Consider the following 20,196-nt stretch of genomic DNA (forward strand, 5'->3'; position numbering starts at 1 on the left):
ATATTTATTTGTGAATAACTAATTGTAATATTGGTGCTTTAATTAATACTCGTTGCAGATAAAACTCATTCTGAAGTGCTAATAAATAGATATATTCTGAATATTAGTTTCAAAATTTGTGAAATGATCTATATAACGCAAAATCCTGTATAACGCAAAAGCTCTGGTCCCAAGGTGTGCCTTATAACGGTCTTCTACTGTATTTATATTTGTAAAGAATTTGACGTATAACCATGTTGGTCTTCAAGACTTGTCATATTATTTAATGTTAATGGAATTAAAACAGTTCCTGTATTTAAGTTAGAATTTTATTTAGTTCAAAATTCAAGAAAGTTTCAAACATTTATTGCATTCGTGAACTTGAAAAGAAATGGAATTAAAAGAATTTATGCAACTTTTTACAGGAGATAATGATGGATCATGCCCTAAGAGCAATATCCTACATCGCAGATATAGGGGACCTGGTAGTTCTAATGGCCAGGAGGCGAGTCATGAACAGCCCTGATGACCCAACTGAACCTAAAATTAAGCGCACACCAAAGATGATTTGCCATGTGTTTGAATCTGAAGAAGTAAGTATATTCAAACAAGTATATATTAATGCTATGCATTTAAAATATAATCAGTTTTCTTAAAATGGTTTGTAGGAATTAGTTTTGTTATATTCAGTGAATATTTATTTGACGTGAGTAGTAAATATTTTTTACAAACTATTTACTCTGTCAAATAAAACGCTGTTTGAAAGTTGCTATCTGATAGAGGCAAAAAGTTTTTATTTGTTAACAATTTAACACTACAAATAACTTCTGGTGATCTGAAATTAAAATTCATAATTGGATTTATGATTTATGTATCAGAGCTTTAAGAAACCCAAGTAGTTTTGAGACTTTTTAATTTAAAGTACAGAGCTTTGAACTTAGATCAAAAAAACGATACACATCCAGATGCTTTTGTCTCACAGTTGACAACATGCTGTATGCTCTAACTGGCCATTATCGCAGACAGGGGTGCCCTCTCCCAAGGGCAATAGTGCACCCCCGTTCCAATATAGTGGAGTCCCCCCCTGATTGAGAAAATGCCCTTTAAACCCCCCCCCCCTAAAAATTTCAATGCCGCAGTCTGCACCATGACCCCCACTAGGTGGGCACCCTTGATCACTGGGATAAAATGATATGCTGAGCACGTTGCTTGCCAAATATGCTTTATTCTGTAAAAAGATGGATGTTAAACACTTAATGATGTTCAGTGATTTACATCCAAACTCTGTTGGCACACTGCATCTGATAATTAATTGTCAGCGCAAGTGATTAAAGGACTATTTTTTGCATTAACTAAACAGATTATACTTGACCTATAAAATTATAATTTGCTTAAAATTAAGCAAGTTAACCTGATGTCATTCAGTATTTGAGTACAAATACTTGAAAAATGTTCCCAAAACCCCTGTAACTTGTTTCAGTAATTAGTGTTGCATATATAGATAAAATATGCATAATCTTAATAATCATGCATCGATCAAATGCTTGGAAGGTTATAGAATTGTATTGCTATATGTGAAAACGGTTGTGGGAATATCTGCTCTGCAATGTACAACAGGGGGGGGGACAAATCTGAATTTCAAAAAGTAGCAAAAATTCAGGAAAAATTGATAAACTGAAGGGAAAAAAATTGCAAAATTAAGTACCTGAATTCCCTATGCCTTTTCCCCCCCAGTATCCGTTTTAAATATATATAAAATTAATATGGTGCGATTATACCCTGCGGCATATTTGTGCATCTTTTTTCCTCCACGTCAAAATATTGAATATTAACTTATTAACTACAGGTTGAACTTCCAAAGGTTGCTTCTGTGTCTGTAAGGTTGTTTATTTTACGTAGCTTGAATTATACCTAGCCCCACAAAAAAGGAGCATCTTTTCAAACGCTGCACTGTATTTAATGTAGAATGGTTTTCAAGGAAAGTACAGGAAGGAAATCATTATCATTGGTAACTTAAATCAAGGAAATTTGGTGAACTTTAATCAGGGAATTTTTTTTTTTTTTCAGTTCATGTCGCTACTCTATACAAGCAAATTGAGTGAACCTATTGCATAGTTTATTATCCATACTTACCGTTTAAAGTTGTAAAAATATGCATTTGAACACAACTTGGACCGTGGTTGTGTAACTCTTAAATGTATAACACCCCTTAAGATTATGGTATTGTGTTTAAATATAATTGTTTTTTCACAAATTGGCATATAAATATTATTGAAAATGTCCTTTGTTTTGCTTTGAAAAAAAAATGAGTTGAACTATAAATTTTTGAGCCATAGAAAGACCTCCATGGCACGGGATGAGCCGTGGCACATTTAATGATTTTCCTATTATAAACAGTATGAAATTGTTCCATTTAGCTCTTAATTTTGACTTTCCAGACATGTTCATAAGTAGTAAAGGGTGTCCCCAAATCAACGCAAGATTTGCTTTGAAAAAAAAATGAGTTGAACTATAAATTTTTAAGCCATAGAAAGACCTCCATGGCACGGGATGAGCCGTGGCACATTTAATGATTTTCCTTTTATAAACAGTATGAAATTGTTCCATTTAGCTCTTAATTTTGACTTTCCAGACATGTTCATAAGTAGTAAAGGGTGTCCCCAAATCAACGCAAGATTTGAATTTGCCACCATTTTTGCCTTAAATTGCTGGCAGCCATGGTAAAAGAACAATTTGACGGCCGAGAGTTTAGGGTTAGTAAAAATGGAGTGTTGTGCTACCATACAGCCATTGAAACAATTCAATTACTGCAAATACAAATGCAAAAGTGACGACCAGCAACAGGCTCTGGGCCCAGCTAGAGGCATTTCCTGGTCGTGCCTGGTCGTCCTGCATGAGGCATTTCCTGGTCTTGCACTATCTCGTTTTGGTGGTCAGAATTGGCCCCCTAGATCGTGTGATTCAACATCATAGATTTCTTCTTACGGGATTATTTGAAATCAAAGGTCTATGTCAACAAGCCCTCAACCACCCGTGCATTACCGTGCTGCAATATCAAGGACCAATAACAGTAACTGCTTGACCAACCTCAACTTTTTTTTTTTTAAATGATTGTTCCTTAATGAAAACGTGTTACTGTATCATATAACGCCCCATTTCTAACGACCCTAAGCTGTCAGCTGTAAAATTACTCTTCTTTCAGTGTTGCCAACAATTTACTGCAAAAATGGCGGCAAATTTAAATCTTGCGTTAATTTTTGGGACACCCTTTAGAATCAATGTAAAAATTTATATTGTCCCCTAGGGGGGATTTTTCAATCTTGAAAGGTGTGAGAGATTATTTAATTTTGAGTACAAATAAATGTTGTATTCAGTTACCATAAAAGTCTTGTGTCCTCTTTTCCAGGCTCAATTTATTGCTCAGTCTATTGGACAAGCTTTTCAAGTCGCATATATGGAATTTTTAAAAGCCAATGGTATTGAAGATAGCAGTTTTGTGAAGGAAATGGATTACCAAGAAGTGCTCAATTCCCAAGAAATTTTTGGAAATGAACTTGAAATGTTTGCCAAAAAAGAAAAGCAAAAAGAGGTATGTTTCTGACTCAAAAATATTGCTTGTCTGTCCATATTTATACTGTTTTTCATTTTTACTTGACCTTGCCCTGCCAATGCATTTATGGTGATTTGTGAGCCACAGTAATTGTTGATAGTCACAATTCTTCAATTTCATACGGTGCACTAAATTTTACTCTATGCACTGCAAAATAAATTTATGTGCTCTAATTTATTGGGATAAATTGAATCAAGTGCAATAAAAGATATTTAGAGAGCTTGTGGTGTAGAACATTAAGGGGATTTTCAGGTTTAGATTATACCATACTTAAAAGGCTTAATATGTATAACCTGAGCAAAGAAGAGTTAGAAGGGACAGGATTCAGTTGTTTAAATTTATCAATACGAAAGATGCTGATGGGTTAATTTTTGCAATGAAAGAAAGACGAGGGTTCATTGTTAATAGCTATTCAAATCTCAGGCTAATCTGGAAATTTGGAAAAATTACTACTTTAGTAGGGTTGTGGGCACTTGGAACAGCTTACCGAAAAAGGCTGTAATGAGCAGGGGATTAGCTTTAAGAGGGAAATTGATTTTCATTGAGGACTAATAAATTGACTATACAAATATAAATGTGACGACCAGCAATAGGCTCTGGGCCCAGCTATGCTGGTCCTAGTCAATTATTTAACTTTTTGGCTTACTTTCCCAGTAAAAGTCAGATAAAGAGGAAAAAGCATGAAAGAAGGCGAATGCATCTTCAAAATATCGCATAAAACAAAAAAAAAAGTGAAAAATAAATTCAATAATTAAATAATTTTGAAAATTGAAATTGAAAAGCAGGGTATTGAGATGGGGAAAATGTGTCTGTCCGTCTATCTGTCTGTCCCCCTCAAATACCTTTTGAGTGAATTGTCCAATTCAATCTTCTTTTTTTTTTTTGTTTGAAAGATCTCGGCAAGGACCCCTCAGTTCCATATTTCATTTTTTGATTTGAACAATTTTTCATTCAATTTTGAACAGTACAAAAAAACTTAACATTAGCGCCTACGGGGAAATTCAACGGAAATATAAATCTCGACCTTACAGGCGAATTTGCTTCAAACAAATTTTGTAGAAAAGCTTTTGAAGAAGAACATGTATAGAAAACATCCTTTTGATTTGAACACTCTTCCTTTCAATTTTGAACAGTTTAAATCCCTTAACATTACCACCTAAGTCAATCTTGATCCCGCAAACTAAAAGGCAAATTTACTTCAAACAAATTTTGTCGGAAATAGCTCTTGTTGACTAACTCCAGACTCCGACTCCTAGAATTTTAGAGCAGTCGACTCCGACTCCTGTACTCAAAAATTAGTGGGACTCCATAGCTTTGGAAAAAATTGACAGTTGATAAAAAATGACTGACTCCGACTCTAGGATTTCATGAAATTGGTATCAGATTTTGAATAAATTTGCTCATAAATACATTTTTTTTCCCTATTTTTATAAATTTTGAAATGTTTACCACTTAAAATTAAAATGAATGTGACAAATAGTAACATGTATATCAAGTGTTTCTGCATAAATACAAAACTGAAGCCATATCAAGCACAAGGCATAATCAATTAAAAGCCTTAGTAAAAAACTCAACACACCAATGTTCCCAAACGGAAACATGTTAAAAATATTAGATGGAAAAAAAATTCCGAAAATTTTTTCATGCATTGTGTAAAGGGATATTTAAGAGTCCTGTTAATCCAAAATATTGAAGCAATTCAATATTTTAGACTTGGAACATAGAGCGGCTTTTAAAGGGTTAAATTGCACAAACTATAGATAGATGGGTAGAATTGTAGTAGAAGATAAATTGGAGGGATTTTAATTATGCTTTTTCATTTTACATTTTTAAATTAAATGAACACTTAAAACACTACTTATAAATATTTGCATTATTTTAGGGAATAGGTAGCATAAAAACCTATAGCATGTCTAAAGGCATGCAGTGGCTTTGCCATCACTGGTTTCTGTCTATATTTCTTTTTCCCCCCAATGATTATGGAATATGCTTTTACTGCTGCATTCTAAAACATTTTTCTAGCAATGATATTGTGTGTGGAGTGAAATTCCTGGCCACAATTTTTCGTTTTAAATAGGTACAATGTTCAGTATAACTTTGATTTAATGATTTCCTCAATTTAATGATACATTTCACTGGTCCGGATTTAACTGCATTGAATGTATATGCTCCTCTATTCAGCGATATCCTTAATTTAACGATAACTTTTGCCAGTCCCTGGACAATCGTTAAATCGGGGTTATACTGTATATTGTATATATTATGTCAAATTTTAAAACATTGTAATTTTGAATTCAAATATTTGTTTTAAGAATTTCATTTATGTTTTCTGTATGTTACTATTATATTTTGTGTTTCAGGTCGTTGTTCCTAAACAAAAAGGTGAAATTTTGGGCATGGTTATAGTCGAATCTGGTTGGGGCTCCATGCTTCCTACTGTTGTCATAGCAAACATGGCGCAAAGTGGACCTGCGGCTAGATGTGGTCAACTCAATATTGGTGATCAAATCATTGCCATCAACGGAATCAGCCTAGTTGGTTTGCCTTTATCTACTTGTCAAAATTATATAAAAGTAAGTTTGATTGATGTTATGTTCGAGTTTTTTACATTCCCTCTATGAACAGCAGTAAACTGCTAAAATGCTGAATTTATTCAGAGTGCATTGATCTTATCTGATTATTTACAAACTTTATAGTTGCTTAGTATTAACTTTCGAATTTGCAACCTAGTAAATACATACTCTTTACATATTAATGTATTCTGCAGGGGTGCTCACGAAGGAGGAGTTCTTTGAAATTTTTAAAGGGGATGGTTTTACAAAGTATTTGAGCTCATTCTTGGTGGATGCTCCGTAGCATTTGAAGGGGTACGCCATTGCACTTAAGGAATAGGCCCCCCTGTATTCTAGAAATGACTTATGGTGCCAGTGTGCGACATGAAATTGTTTTAGTTTTGTTTAAGTAACTGACCAGAGATAGTTCAAAAACATTTTTGAGTCTCAAAATAGGGAAGTTGTTATCGCCAACTCACATACTTTTTAAAACAAAACTTCTTCACAAAGTTTAGGGTCATAAAAAAACTGTTCATATAATTCATTTCCTTAACACTAGAAAGACGGCGCTTTGCGTATACCTAGAAAGACTAGCAGCGGTCACTTTGACCGCCATGCTCAAAAGATTGGAAATTTCCTCCTTTCGGGATTTTTAACCATAGAAAAGATTTGTTTCAACATGTCAGAGTTTAATTTAACAATTTAATCGTAATATAGTCTGCAAATAAGTCTTAGATAGCTTTTTTTTTTTTTTTGTTCGATCAAGTGAAATACACATGCTTTACACAATTGGCATTGAGAAAGAGCAAATTTGCACAAAAAAGAGGAAATTTTCTGAGCATATAATAACTAACAAGTACTATAATCAACCATGCATGTTTTGGTTTAAAAATATCTAAATATCGCAAGATACCGTACATTACTATCTTTTACAGTATTTCGAAATACCTATGTTATCACGTCACCTGTATGTTACCCATTAACAGTTTTTTTTTTTTTTTTTTGGCAATCAGAACAAATGCTCGTAGATTTTTTTTCGCATAGTTTAATTTCACACTATTTTAATCTCTTTCCTGAGGTTGATACTTATTTATATGCAGCAAAATTGATCGGTAGAGGTGACTTGGAAGAAATTGGAGAAATAAGAGTTCTGTTTTGTAAATTTTCCCCTTTTTTTTGGCGTCAGACCCTTTTCCCTTTTTCTTTTACTGTTTTTTATATTTTGAGTAGCCTATCAGTTTTTTTTAGCGAGGTTTCTTCTGATTCTAACTCAGAAGAACAATCCTTTTCTGCAAATCTAGGCTCTAAAAAAAAATATTCGCAATAATCTCATGAAAGCAAACTATTATCATCATTAGAAATATATTTCTCTTCAGATAAGTCAGACTGTTCATTCGAACCATAATCTGTTTTAGATAAATCTGCAACAGTTTCAGAAATTAATGTTTCTAAAAGTTTTGCTTTTCAACGGTTCTGAAGATCATGAAGATAATTATGTGACTGAGCACTTCATTATCATCGAAGAAAATAAATGTCAATGCTTCAAGAAAAGCACATGCTTTGGTGCACAAAAGAATTCCAGCAAACATTTTTGGAATTTACCTGTTTATTTCCTTTTAGACACCGAGTAATTTCACATGTCCAGTCACATGCTTTTCAAATTTACCTTTCTCAACTTTGCCTCCTGTGCAGATAGCAGAAAACTGAAACCATGCAACCAGCAGGTGTTTCGCATTTTCCTATCAGTTCAAAGAATTAAACCTGACCAGCAGATACTACTCAAACTCAAAAGAACATTACTTACCCTGATAACTAACAATAGTCCATAGTACACACAACTGATAAGAGAAAAAAGAAGAAAACGGATGCATAAAGAAAAAGTCACTTAGCGGTCAAAATGACCGTAGTCAGTCTTTCTAGGTATAAACATTTATAGCGACTATAATAATAACCCTAAAGAAAAAAAAATTACTGTTGTAAGATCTTAATAAATAGTTAGGAAAAGTCAATGAAGGAAAAAGAGTTTGAAAATTAAACGCAGCAAATATGAGCATTTGAAAATCGTTTGCGGTCAAAATGACCGCTTCCGTCTTTCTAGTGTTAAGTTCAGAATTCTGTTTTGATACATTCACGTAAAATTTTTATATTTTATAACTATAGCTTAAAAATAAATCATCTGATACTTTTTGAATTGAGGAAAAGAGCAAATTTCACTGAATAATCTCAAAGAAGTTTTTCAGTAACTATCATAGGAACTTTTTTTGCAATGTGTTACGTATGTAATGAAATTATTGTCATTTTTTCAGTAATGGACCTTGAATTGAACTTTCAAAAACAACCAAATTACCAAAATACAAACTTGATGTTGATGTCATTTAATGAAATGTCTGCTTATCAGTGGCGCACACAGGAATTTTGCAAGGGGAGGGTCCAAGGTCAAAAGCATGATTCTCATATCATTATTATTATGAAAGGATTCCGGGCTGTTGTGCCGTGATCTGAGTGTATATTCTCCAAACGTTTCGGGTGCATCTGCGGCAGCCATCCTCAGTGGTTCCGAGTTCGTAACTTCCAGGGAAGAGACTTCTTGGCAACTGATGCAAGTGTCGAAGTGCTGTCAACATTTATAGGGCATGGGTCCTCTTGGTTCTGGACTGGGATTGGCTGGTGAACGTCTGTCTTCATAGCTTCCTGATTGGAGCTTAGGCTCTCCTTTTCCTGCTCGGGGATTGGCTGCTGGGGATTCAGCTGCAGGTCCGTCCTTGTTTCTGATTGGCTGGAGGTTCTTGTTGTTTTGATCCTTTTCAGTATGGGATGCCAGAGCTTGTTTATCTTTATTCCTTCTTCTTTTTTGTTGAAATTATTTGGATGTTTGAATATCTCGATGGCTTCTCTGTTCAATCTCGCATAATAATGGCAAGTCCTTGAAAGTATTTTTGTCTCTTTGAATTTGATGTCATGGTTCCCCTCACTAAAAGTGTGTTCTGCGACTGCTGACTTCTGAGTGTGGCCTAGTCGGCAATTTCTTTGATGTTCTTTGATTCTAGTGTTGACGCTTCTCTTAGTAGTTCCAATATAGGTAGATCCGCAGGAACATATCTCATATCATTCCCCGATATGCTGTCAAACATATAGGCTAGATTTTATCGATTCCCAAAAAGGAAAAACAGTAAAAAGTAAACTATTGAATAAATGATTCCAGGCTTAGAAGGCTAAAAATGTACAGTCTTGAGCAAAGAAGAGACCGAGGGGCCATGATTCAGTAGCTTAAATTTATTAAAATGAAAGATGTTACGGGGCTAAAGTTTAGCACTGAAAACAGGACAAGGGGTCATTGTTTTAAGCTATTTAAATCTCAGGCTAACATGGATATAAGGAAAAATTATTATTTTAGCAGGGTAGTGGAACCTTGGAACAGCTTACCGGAAGAGGTGGTAATGAGCAAGGGAGTAGATAGTTTCAAGAGGGCCATTGATCTTCACTGGGGATTGTAAATTGACTAGGACCAGTCTAGCTGGGCCCAGAGCCTGTTGCTGGTCGTCACTTTTGTATTTGTATAATTAGCATAATTTTCTAAACTATACTTAAATAAATCACCAGAAAGCAAAATAATTTACGCTTTTACTTTTCTCATGATTAAAAAATGGATTCAGATTCATAGAAATTTTAATCTGTAATTACAAAACTAAAAGCATGGTTATTACTGTGCATTCATTTATAATCACCATTCTACTTCTCGCAGGCAATTCGTTGTAGGAAAAGTGCACAATGTTCTAAAAAAAATCTTCAAACATCAGGATTTAATTTTTTTTCCACTTAATTAGAACTGAAGTTATTGTTACCTTTGTTTGAAATTATTCTACGTACAAAATATCTAAAGTTGTAATGAATCGGAAGAAAAAGCAAGACTCATGGGAGGGGTGCGGACCCCCTGGACCCCTCCCTTGTGTGCGCCACTGCTGCTTATATGAATGCATGTTACTTATTTTCATTTCAAAAAAGTGAAAAACCTTTTCATTTTTCTTGAAGCAACTATTTTTTTCTTCCAGAATACAAAAAATCAAACTGTTGTGAAATTGACTGTTGTGCCATGTGCCCCTGTGGTAGAAGTAAAAATCAAAAGACCAGATACAAAATATCAATTAGGTTTTAGTGTACAGAATGGTGTTGTAAGTTTAATCTTTCTTCTCAAATGTTTAATAAAGTATTTATCATGCGTAAATCTTGTTCTTAAGTTTAGTAAAAGTTAGTAAAGTTTAGTTTAAGTATTAGTTAGTATTAGTTAAGTTTAGTAAAAAAAATGTAAGCTTTTTATGGGTGGGGAGCTCAGCCTTGATTTAATATTCTTTATACAGTAAAACCGCTCTAAAGTGGACACTAATGGGACAAACCTTTTTGTCCGTAAAAGAGGGATATTAGCAGGACAGGGGTTTTGCAATTTTATTTTGTTTATTTTACATTGTTAATTTTTTTACTCTCAACTTAAATATCTTATAATATAAACTTTAATGTCTCTATAAATATTTAATTTACTAGTTATTTTATATAATAATCAATACTATTTAATCAGGTTAAGTTAATACACTAACGACTGTAAACTTTCAGATGCATCATTGTCACAAAATTTGCTATACTGACTATCTTTTTTTTGAATCCAACGCTGTGAAAGTAACTTGCTATTGTTTCAGTTTTAATCCCCTTCCAAACCTACTTCACACAGCTGATTTCGTATAAAGCATCAACAGGTTTGAGCAATTCGCTACTAGTTTTAGCATTTTTCATCTTATTAATCAAATGCTATATTAAGTGTTTTGTGCTTTATACAGAGTTCATTATGAAAGTAATGAGCATTTACTGGCAAAATATATTTATTGATTGTAATTTGTACAGATGTTCAATATTCGTCAAAATACATTCCTCCTGCATCAATACACTTGCGGAGACGTGTTTGCCACGCCTGAAAGGCACCCTGAAACTCCTCAACGGGAATGCCTCTCAGGAATGTTGTAACATGGTGTTGGATGTTTTCCACGGTTTCCCAATGTTTTCCTTTCATCTCTCTCTTGAGTAGCGGAAACAAAAAGAAGTCACATGGAGCTAAGTCGGGACTGAAAGGGGGGTGAGGGATGACCGGGGTGTTGCTCCAGGCCGGGAAGCTCCCGGCCCTCTTTGAACACCTTGTGCCACTCCCAGATTGTGATCTTGAAATGCAATCGTCTTTGAAGGCCTCTTGCAGCATCTGGAATGTTTCGGTTGCATTTTTTCCAAGCCTCACGCAAAACTTTATGGCGTATCGTTGTTCAAGCGAACGCTCCATCGCGGTTTGTTACAAAAGTTGAAAACACACTTCAAGTGGAGGCACGTATCTCCGATCACACTGCTCGAACTCAACTGACGACCAGATGCATTGAAAGGGCATATCCCCCACCGTTTTTCCCAGGCGGTTTTACCGTGCTGCCTTCTATCGTCGCGTCACAATAACATTATGCTCATTACTTTCATAATGGACCCTGTATGAAGGGCCTGATTACTGCACAGGCCTACTAGGCCTGGACTGGGGCCCCCTCTTCCTAAGGGGCCCCAAATTATTTAAAGAATTATGCATAGCATTACAACTATACAAAAAATACACACATTTTTCAAATAATAGCCTTCAGGGGACCTCCAAATTATTGTGGGCCTTGGGCCTCACTTTTAGATAGTCAGGCCCTGCCTGTATGTTATATCTAGCTATCTGATGACATTTTACGACTTAATTTCAGCATCCATAAGTTGTGATTGCTAGCAAGAAGATGTTTGTTTTCTTGTTTATAAATGTGTTTGAAATTGAAATTAATTAATTCATAACTAAACATGCTCTTTTCTCCAGTAAACATTTTATCCAAAATCACAGGCTGATATGACATAACACAGTTTCACTAGCTGTCATCCTTCCAGGACTCTTTAATTTGAATACCAGTCAACTGGTAAATGCTTTAAATCCAGACCTATAAAAAGCACTGGAGTCTGGCTGCTTTTGGATGGCAACAAGTTTCAATATCATTCCGTCCGTAGTGCTCTGAAGAAAAAAAAATTAATGTCTTTAGAAAATTTCTCACCAGAGCAGCTTTGCTTTCTGTCCATTAAGATAGGGGTTTATCCTGCTAAACTCTATGAAACATGTGGGTTTCATTAACTGTGTAAATTTAACAAACTTTCCAATGTTTAACTATTTTATTCTCAATTTTTTTTTTTTTTTTTTGAATTCAGTTGTCCACAAAAAAGGAAAGATCCGCGTAAATATGACTTCTAAAATAGTGTCCATGTCTGTATTTAAGGGTGTCTGTATGAGAGGGGTTTGTTATACATTAGCTCAATGCCTTACTGCTGGGAAATTAAAAACTCCGTTAGGAGGGGTTTTACTGTTCTGGTGATACATTCTCCAATATTGTTTCAATTTTTTTCGAGTGTCACATTGCTTGGCTCAAGAAAATAGTTTTTAATTTTTCACGTTTTGGATATTTATTATAGCAAACCACAACTCATTGGAAGGCATTATTCTCAAAATTGTTTTGGTTTTAATAAAGTGTTACTTGTTAAAAATAAATACTGATTACGCATTAAATATTTCTACATTTTTTTGACTTTAGTGTTAGAAAATATGACAAATCAAAGAGCATCTTTTACTTTTTTTTAATTGTGTTATTATTTTTTAAAATTCCAAATACAGTTGAACTCGGTTCATACGAAATGTCAAAAAGTCCACAAATTTGTTCGTATTAGCTGTGATTCGTAACAACCGTGAATAAGTGATACTGTGAAAAAATGAAGAAATGCTTACCTATATTTAGAAAACATTACTACTAATTATTATATTCAGAAAATTAATCACTCATTTCTTGTTAATGAATGTTTTTCGAAAATCTTGAAAAATGAAAATCGACAATTGCGGAACAGGTTGTCCACAGGTAAACAAATGCTCGGGCTTTATTTTCCATATAAAATATTTAATATTTCCTTCTCTTTGCACAATGAGACTTCTACTACCTAACAAAATGGTGAATAATTTATGAAAAAGAAAATTACAATATTCAACCACGAACATTTTAAGTAAAGAGGTCAGACATTTTTGTTCGTCTCTGCCGAGACTTTCAATTTAATTTACATACTATACGTGAAATTTTCAATGTATTTAGATAGCAAACCAAACTTAACGATCAAAATGTTTGCTTTAGCCGTGATTTCGTATTAAACGTGATCGTATTAAGCGAGTTTAACTGTATGTGTTAATTTCCATTACGCTTGTAAAAATTTCAATTTTTCGAACTGTAACCAAGTTTGTATTAAATTTCCTCCTTTACTCATGTTTCACACATTGTCACTGCAGATATGTAGCTTATTGCGGGGCGGAATTGCAGAAAGAGGAGGTGTTCGTGTCGGCCACAGAATAATAGAAATAAATGGACAAAGTGTTGTAGCCGTTCCTCATGAGAAAATAGTGAATTTATTAGCAACGTCTGTGGGAGAAGTAAGTACATTTGCCCTTAACTTTTTAGTTAAAATCTTAATTCCCTTTTAAGTAGCACATCTTTGAAGCATTAATTCCCCTCCATAACTGTAACTATGTTCCCTGCAATATGTCACATTGCTACAATTTCTCATGTAATATCGAGCTGTAGAGTTAACTTTTGCACTTTAAAACCACCAGTCTAGATTTTTATAAAGATCATCTGCCAGTTTCATAGCCAAGCTGTTGTTCATCTAAGATTTTTTTAAATTTTAAAAATTTGTTACAATATTCCAATTATTTTTAAAGCTAGGTGTATATGGTTAAAAATATGATTTGATTTTTTTATCTTATCTTTTAATTACTTAAGTGAATGATTTATATTTTCTGTTTAACTTTAAGTGCTTAAAACTGCTTTGCATGTTTTATAGTTTTTAATGCTTGGTATTTTCAAAGGTATTTCCGAAATTTTAGAAAAGCTGCAGTTCTGAATCAGTACATTTTTGCATAGGATAAAAAAGATAACTCTAGTAACTAAGGGAGCTGCAGATGAAAGGCAGAAAAAGCAGAAAATAAATAGCCAATGGAAACCCATCAGACCCCAGGCTTATCAGGATCCATGCATTTTTAAGAATTACTAACGACCAAATGGCATGACCTTGAGGGTCACGGATTTGGACAAAATTCTAGCTATAGGTCCATTCCCACTAGATATGAGCGCAGGTAAAGCGGTTTGACTGCATAGGCTCTAGTATCTCTGCAATGAGGGTCCAAATTTGCTAGTTTGGCCCCAGAAATGCAATGGTGTTTCCATTGGAATTTCAGAATTTTCACTATGTTTGATCTCCCAACACCTTTGGCATCTTTTGTTAGTAAATTAAGTATAAGGGAGAACACGTATTTATTTATTGGCACTATCTAAGTAATTTGAAAAGTCGAAACGATCTTGTATTTTTGTACTTTTGCGTGCCATGTGCAACAAATTAGAGCTTTATCTCTTCTCCCATTTTTTATTTATCAATTCAGGATACATTTGATGGCAGACGATAAATATCCAGTTAAAGTAAATGTTTTTATTAGCAGACGAAAAATAATTTTTACTAGCAGACGATTAATATAAAACGAAAGTAATAGTTTCATTTGCAAACGATAAATATCCCGTAACTATGTTATTTTGGCATTCAAGTTAGTGAAATTAAAAGTAGTAGCCAATTTGAATTTGAGAACCGTTTATTAAAATTTAGTATATAACGTAATTAATTTAAAGGTAAGCATGCAAACGGCTCATACTGCAGTGCAATAGTAGAAAAAGGCGATAAAAATGGTAATTTTAAAGGTAACTCATTGCATTTCTGGGTCCAAATTATCAACTTTGGACCCCCGTTGCGGTCGAACTAGGGACTATGCATTCAAACCGCTATACCTGAGCTCATATCTAGTAGGAATTGACCTATATTTAGAATTTGGTCCAAATCCGTGACCCTCAAGGTAGTGCCGTTTGGTAGTAAAATTGTAGTTTTTGATTTAACATAATATAGTAACCCCTCGTTACATCACGCTTCATCATATCGCTGTGTGATAATATCGGATAGCAGGGCCCAATACAGGCTGATTTTGGTACCGTTTTTCGGTACCTTCACAAAAATCTTGTTTTGAAATCGGTACTTTCACAAAAATCAAGTGATAAAATCAGTAGCTTCACAAAAATTCGCATTTTAAAATATAAAATTTGTTTCTCTGCTTAAAACAAAATTTACTCATAAAATAAAATTCTAAGCAGGTTTATATGAACAATCGCTTAAATAGAAACCTTTTTGTAGTGTTTTAACTAATTTTTAACTGTTTCTCGCCGAAGTACTTATGCAATTTTATCGCAATCTTTCAACATCTGTTTTGGGGAACCTTTTTTCTCATAATTTTTAAAATTGTACACAGTACATAGCCCAGTAAGCTCAAATTACGATGGTATTTTTCGTACTTCTTAGGTTTTTAACTCCCCCCCCCCTTCCCCAAAAAACAAAACCTGTTAAAAATAATACTAGATGACATTTACACTTTTCGGACTAAAATTTCACTTGCTCTACTTCTCTTTTACAAAAATTAGGATGCCTCTAAAATTTCACAAAAACAATGCTGATAAAAAAGAACTTTCTCAAAAATAGAATGATGCAATACTTTCACAAAAATAGGTAGCAAGAAAAAAATCCTGGATTGGCCCCTGGATAGATCACACTTTTCCTTTGTTTCCCGAAAAATTATAGTAAAGTGTTGCTATATACAAATACAAAAGTGACGACCAGCAACAGGCTCTGGGCCCAGCTAGACTGGTCCTAGTCAATTTACAATCCCCAGTGAAGATCAATGGCCCTCTTGAAACTATCTACTCCCTTGCTCATTACCACCTCTTCCAGTAAACTGTTCCAAGGTTCCACTACCCTGCTATAATAATAATTTTTCCTAATATCCGTGTTAGCCTGAGATTTAAATTGCTTAAAACAATGACCCCTTGTAGGGGTTCCCAAACTTTTCCTATTCCTGGCATCATTTGAAATTAAAACTTTCTCATGGCACCCTGTTATATGTGTATCATATATGAATATATTGAAACCATAGAAACTTTGTGGCACCCTAGGGTAAGGCAGCACCCACTATACATTTAACATCACAGAAAAAAATGTTGTAATTTCTCAGAAAAAGTATTTTCTAATTTTTTTCAATTAATGGACAGAACTGGTATGCTTTCCATGCATATAAATTCGTTGCAGCTTAATGTTGAAACTTTCAATTTGTAATCCACCATAAAACAATACATGTTTTTATTTTAAACGAACAATTGGTGAGCTAAACATTTTCAGATTCATATGTCTGAGTTCTTTGAATTTTTATCTTTTAGCCTGTGATTTCATATTCATTAACAAAACAAAATTGTATGTTATGAAATGCATTTTGACTGCAGATGTTTGATTCATATTTCAAGAATTTCATATTTGTTTTGAAATTCTTATCTTGCCATCATTGTATAATACGCATACTTGAATGAAATATGTAATAATTATATCTATTTTCTAGTTTTTTTTGTGGAATATAATCAAAATATAAGTTACTTGGTACAAAAAAGTTTGAATTAAGTTTTTTTTTTTTCTTTGTTTATTTTAAGCTTTCTGAAAATTAAATAAAATGGGACAAAATCTACTGCTGTTAAGCAATAAATTTCTTTTGAAATGATGTTAAAATCAATCAAATGCACAATTCAGTTCAAATTAGAAATTCCTTGTCAAGAGAAAAATTGCACAAACTTTGCAAATTAAAACTGAATGAGCCAAACAATATTAGTTTCCAAGCTTCAATGGTAACAGTTTTATAAGTACAATACAACAAGCATTAGACAATGGACAGTACCTGCGTTTTCTGTCAGTGATGTGTAGTTCTCAATCTTGATGGGACCCTTTGCCATTAGTGAGAGGAAGCCGTGGTTCTTTTCGCTGACAATGTTGAACATTATGCTTCTAAATACTGTTTAAGGCTTTCACGGCCAGCGTCAATATGAGGAGATAACATTTCCGGGCTTATTGGCCGTGGTCTAATTGGAGTAGAAATTCCAGACGTTTCGGCTTGCTTTGCTGCAGCCATCATCAGTGGTTTGAGTTTGGTGAGACTGATTCCTGGCTTCGGTGGCTCCGGTATTTAAGCAAAGGTAGCCACCACGGCTTGTGAATCCCATCCAGTCAGGTACCAGGATCACCCAGCCGCTTGAATCTCATCCAATCAGGAACCTTATTCCACCAGCGGCTTGAGAACGCCTCCCAATCTGGACCAGCAGCCCAGCAGCAGTTTGCTTAAATATCGGAGCCATCGAGGCCAGGAATCAGTCTCACCAAACTCAAACCACTGATGATGGCTGCAGCAAAGCAAGCCGAAGCGTCTGGAATTTCTACTCCAATTAGACCACGGCCAATGAGCCCGGAAATGTTATCTCCTCATATTATGCTTCTAACCTTACAGAGAGAGAGAGCCCTTGAGCGCCAGACCTACGTCATAGTATAAAGGCCCAAAATTTTTCTGCATAAGCACATCACAGCAGGTAAGAAAGGTTCGCTATTACTTAAGCTGAGTCGCGCAGGCTTTGGCAGGAAACGGGTTGCCAAGCTGCGTCAAAAACTGAGTCATTCCATGTCAAGTTACCTCTTCGTCTGCACCCGACCATCTCCGATTGGAACAAAATTTTATAGAGGTGCAGACATGCCTTTGAAACTCTCCTGTACAAATTTTCAGCTTCCAAGACCCAAATCCTGAGGATCTAGTATCAATAAAAAAAAATGGGCTCCAAAATGGTGGTTCAGCTTTGTGAAACGAATTGCCATGTTTAGCACGGTTCCCCCATTGGAGGCCATTTTGGAGCTCACTTTTCTTTTCTTTTTGAGGTATCCTAGATCCTCATGATTTGTGTCTTGGAAGCTAAAAATTTGAATAAATTAGTTTCAGAGGCATGTCTGCACCTCTCTAGAACGTCCTCCAAATTGAGGATGGTTGGATGGGAGCCAACAGGTCTCGTGACATGGAATGAATCTGTGATGTTTAGTTTTTGTAACAATTTTACGCACTTTTGCTACCTGTTTCCTGCCAAAGCCAGCGCGGCTCAGCTTAAATAATAGCGAACCTTTCTTACCTGCTATGATGTCCTTATGCCAAAAAATTTTGGACCTTTATACTAGGGCGTAGGTTTGGCGCTCATGGGCTCTTGGACTATTAGCATTCTCAGGATTTTAAATTTGAATTTCTCTTTTCCAGATCCACATGAAAACAATGCCAACATCCATGTTCCGACTACTAACGGGTCAAGAATCTCCGCTTTATATCTGAGACCGGAATCCATGACGGATTCGCGATGGAAGATGTCAATGGTGCCTACAGTTTGTTGGCAACAGCCGCTCGAGGGCGGCAAGAAACGCCGGCTAATTATTCACTTCTCTAACGGCAGTGATACATGTAGTCATAGATGTGCAAACAAGCAGGGAAAAAAAAGCAGCAACAAAACGTTTCTTCATCTCATTTAGCCATATCAGGGTTCATTGTGTGGAGTTCCAGTCAGAATGTCGTGGGAGAGAGAGGCGTGCATTCGTATTCCCTGGTCGCTTAACGCTGTGTCTGTTGTAAATGTAAGAAAACTCATTTTCTGCACTTTTTTCTTCCAAAATATCATGGCAAAAAGCTCTTCTGCCTCATGACGACACTTCAGACTACTGCTTGCGTGTGTCTCACTTCACTAGTCACGAAACTATTTAAGAAATTACGTTCGGGTCTTTTCTCCCCCTTCGATGATCTGGTTATAAGAAGACTGAAAGGCTCGCGGTGGCCTGTATTTTTATTATGTAGCTAGCGCTCGGTGTGAAAACGTCTATTTACGAGCTCTCTGAAAAAAAAAAAAAAAAAAGTCTCCTACGATTCATTTCGAAGATTCATCTGTAGTTTTGTTCATTTTACTCGGAACCATGCTGTGTATGCTTCTGAAGAATTACTTAGTGCCTGAAATAAAAGATAACACTGAATATTGTAAGATTTGTTTTCACTGTGAGCTCTTGAGATTTATTGCCTGTTCAAGTGTAAACTAAAAAAAAAGAAAACTTTGACTTTGCAAATGTAGCCTTTTCTATTGCATTTTATTGTACCGCAGTTTGGTTGCGGCTTCTTACGGCTTTGAGTTTCACGATATGTTTACGTTGAAAGCTTTTTAGTATATTGAAGTGATGTTTAAATTGAAATGAACACTAAACTGTACAGGCTGAATTTTAGCTTATCTTCAAGCAACAGTTTGATATTTGGCTTCACTCGGTGTTTATTATATTTGCATTTAACAAAATTTACCGGTATTTTTATTTCTCATTGTGGAATCTTAAAATGATAAAACTTTTAAATTTAATTTTTAAAACCATTCTGTTTTGAACGATTTGTAGTGATTGTATCCGAGACTAATTTACTACATTGAAAAATATAATTCAAAAATTGATACTTTTTCAAGAATTTGAACTCATGCATTTATTTTGGTTTTTTTCAATGTTTAACTCAAAAAAAAAAAATTAATTTGTTTTCCCTCTTAGAATTAGTTATAAATTAGCAATTCTGAATACTTGATGTTTAAATGGTATGTGGTTATTATAAAATTTTATAATACCTTACTGTATCAGTTTGAAGGTTAGTTGTTGGTAACTCTGTAAGAAAATGTTTTTAATAAGCGCTGCAAGACTGACTGGACTTGGATGTGGAAATGTAGATAAAAGTGAAATTTTGTAATTAAACACTGCCATTTTCTTTGTTTCTAAGCAAATGCCAAAATTGGTTTGTCCCCAAACACACATATCAATTTATTGTTTTCAACGACAATTACGAAACTGATTTTGTTATGTTTTCGCTTTGTTTGCGTCTGAATCAATTCTCTAGTCAATCTTTCGTTGCGTGTAAATATAACGGCACTATTATTGAAATATTTATAGATATATAAACAAAGGTATGTTTATGAATTTTTGAGATATGAAATCTATGGACTTGCTTAATGTTACTGAATTGTGGACCAA

General features: G+C 34.6%; 1 protein-coding gene across 1 annotated transcript in view; it reads left to right on the plus strand.

Annotated features, from left to right (window-relative positions):
- Positions 1–19,181, plus strand: part of LOC129225234 (uncharacterized) — a 395,408-nt gene extending 376,227 nt beyond the window's left edge. Inside the window, exons 10-15 of the mRNA XM_054859808.1 lie at positions 405–572; positions 3,386–3,568; positions 5,950–6,162; positions 10,191–10,310; positions 13,508–13,648; positions 18,416–19,181. Coding sequence (XP_054715783.1) covers positions 405–572; positions 3,386–3,568; positions 5,950–6,162; positions 10,191–10,310; positions 13,508–13,648; positions 18,416–18,487 — 897 coding nt within the window. The 3' untranslated portion in view covers positions 18,488–19,181. The remainder of the gene's footprint in view (positions 1–404; positions 573–3,385; positions 3,569–5,949; positions 6,163–10,190; positions 10,311–13,507; positions 13,649–18,415) is intronic.
- Positions 19,182–20,196: the final 1,015 nt, after the last annotated feature.

The sequence above is a fragment of the Uloborus diversus genome, chromosome 6 (genome assembly GCF_026930045.1).
Source record: "Uloborus diversus isolate 005 chromosome 6, Udiv.v.3.1, whole genome shotgun sequence".
In the NCBI taxonomy this organism is placed as follows: Eukaryota; Metazoa; Arthropoda; class Arachnida; order Araneae; family Uloboridae; genus Uloborus; species Uloborus diversus.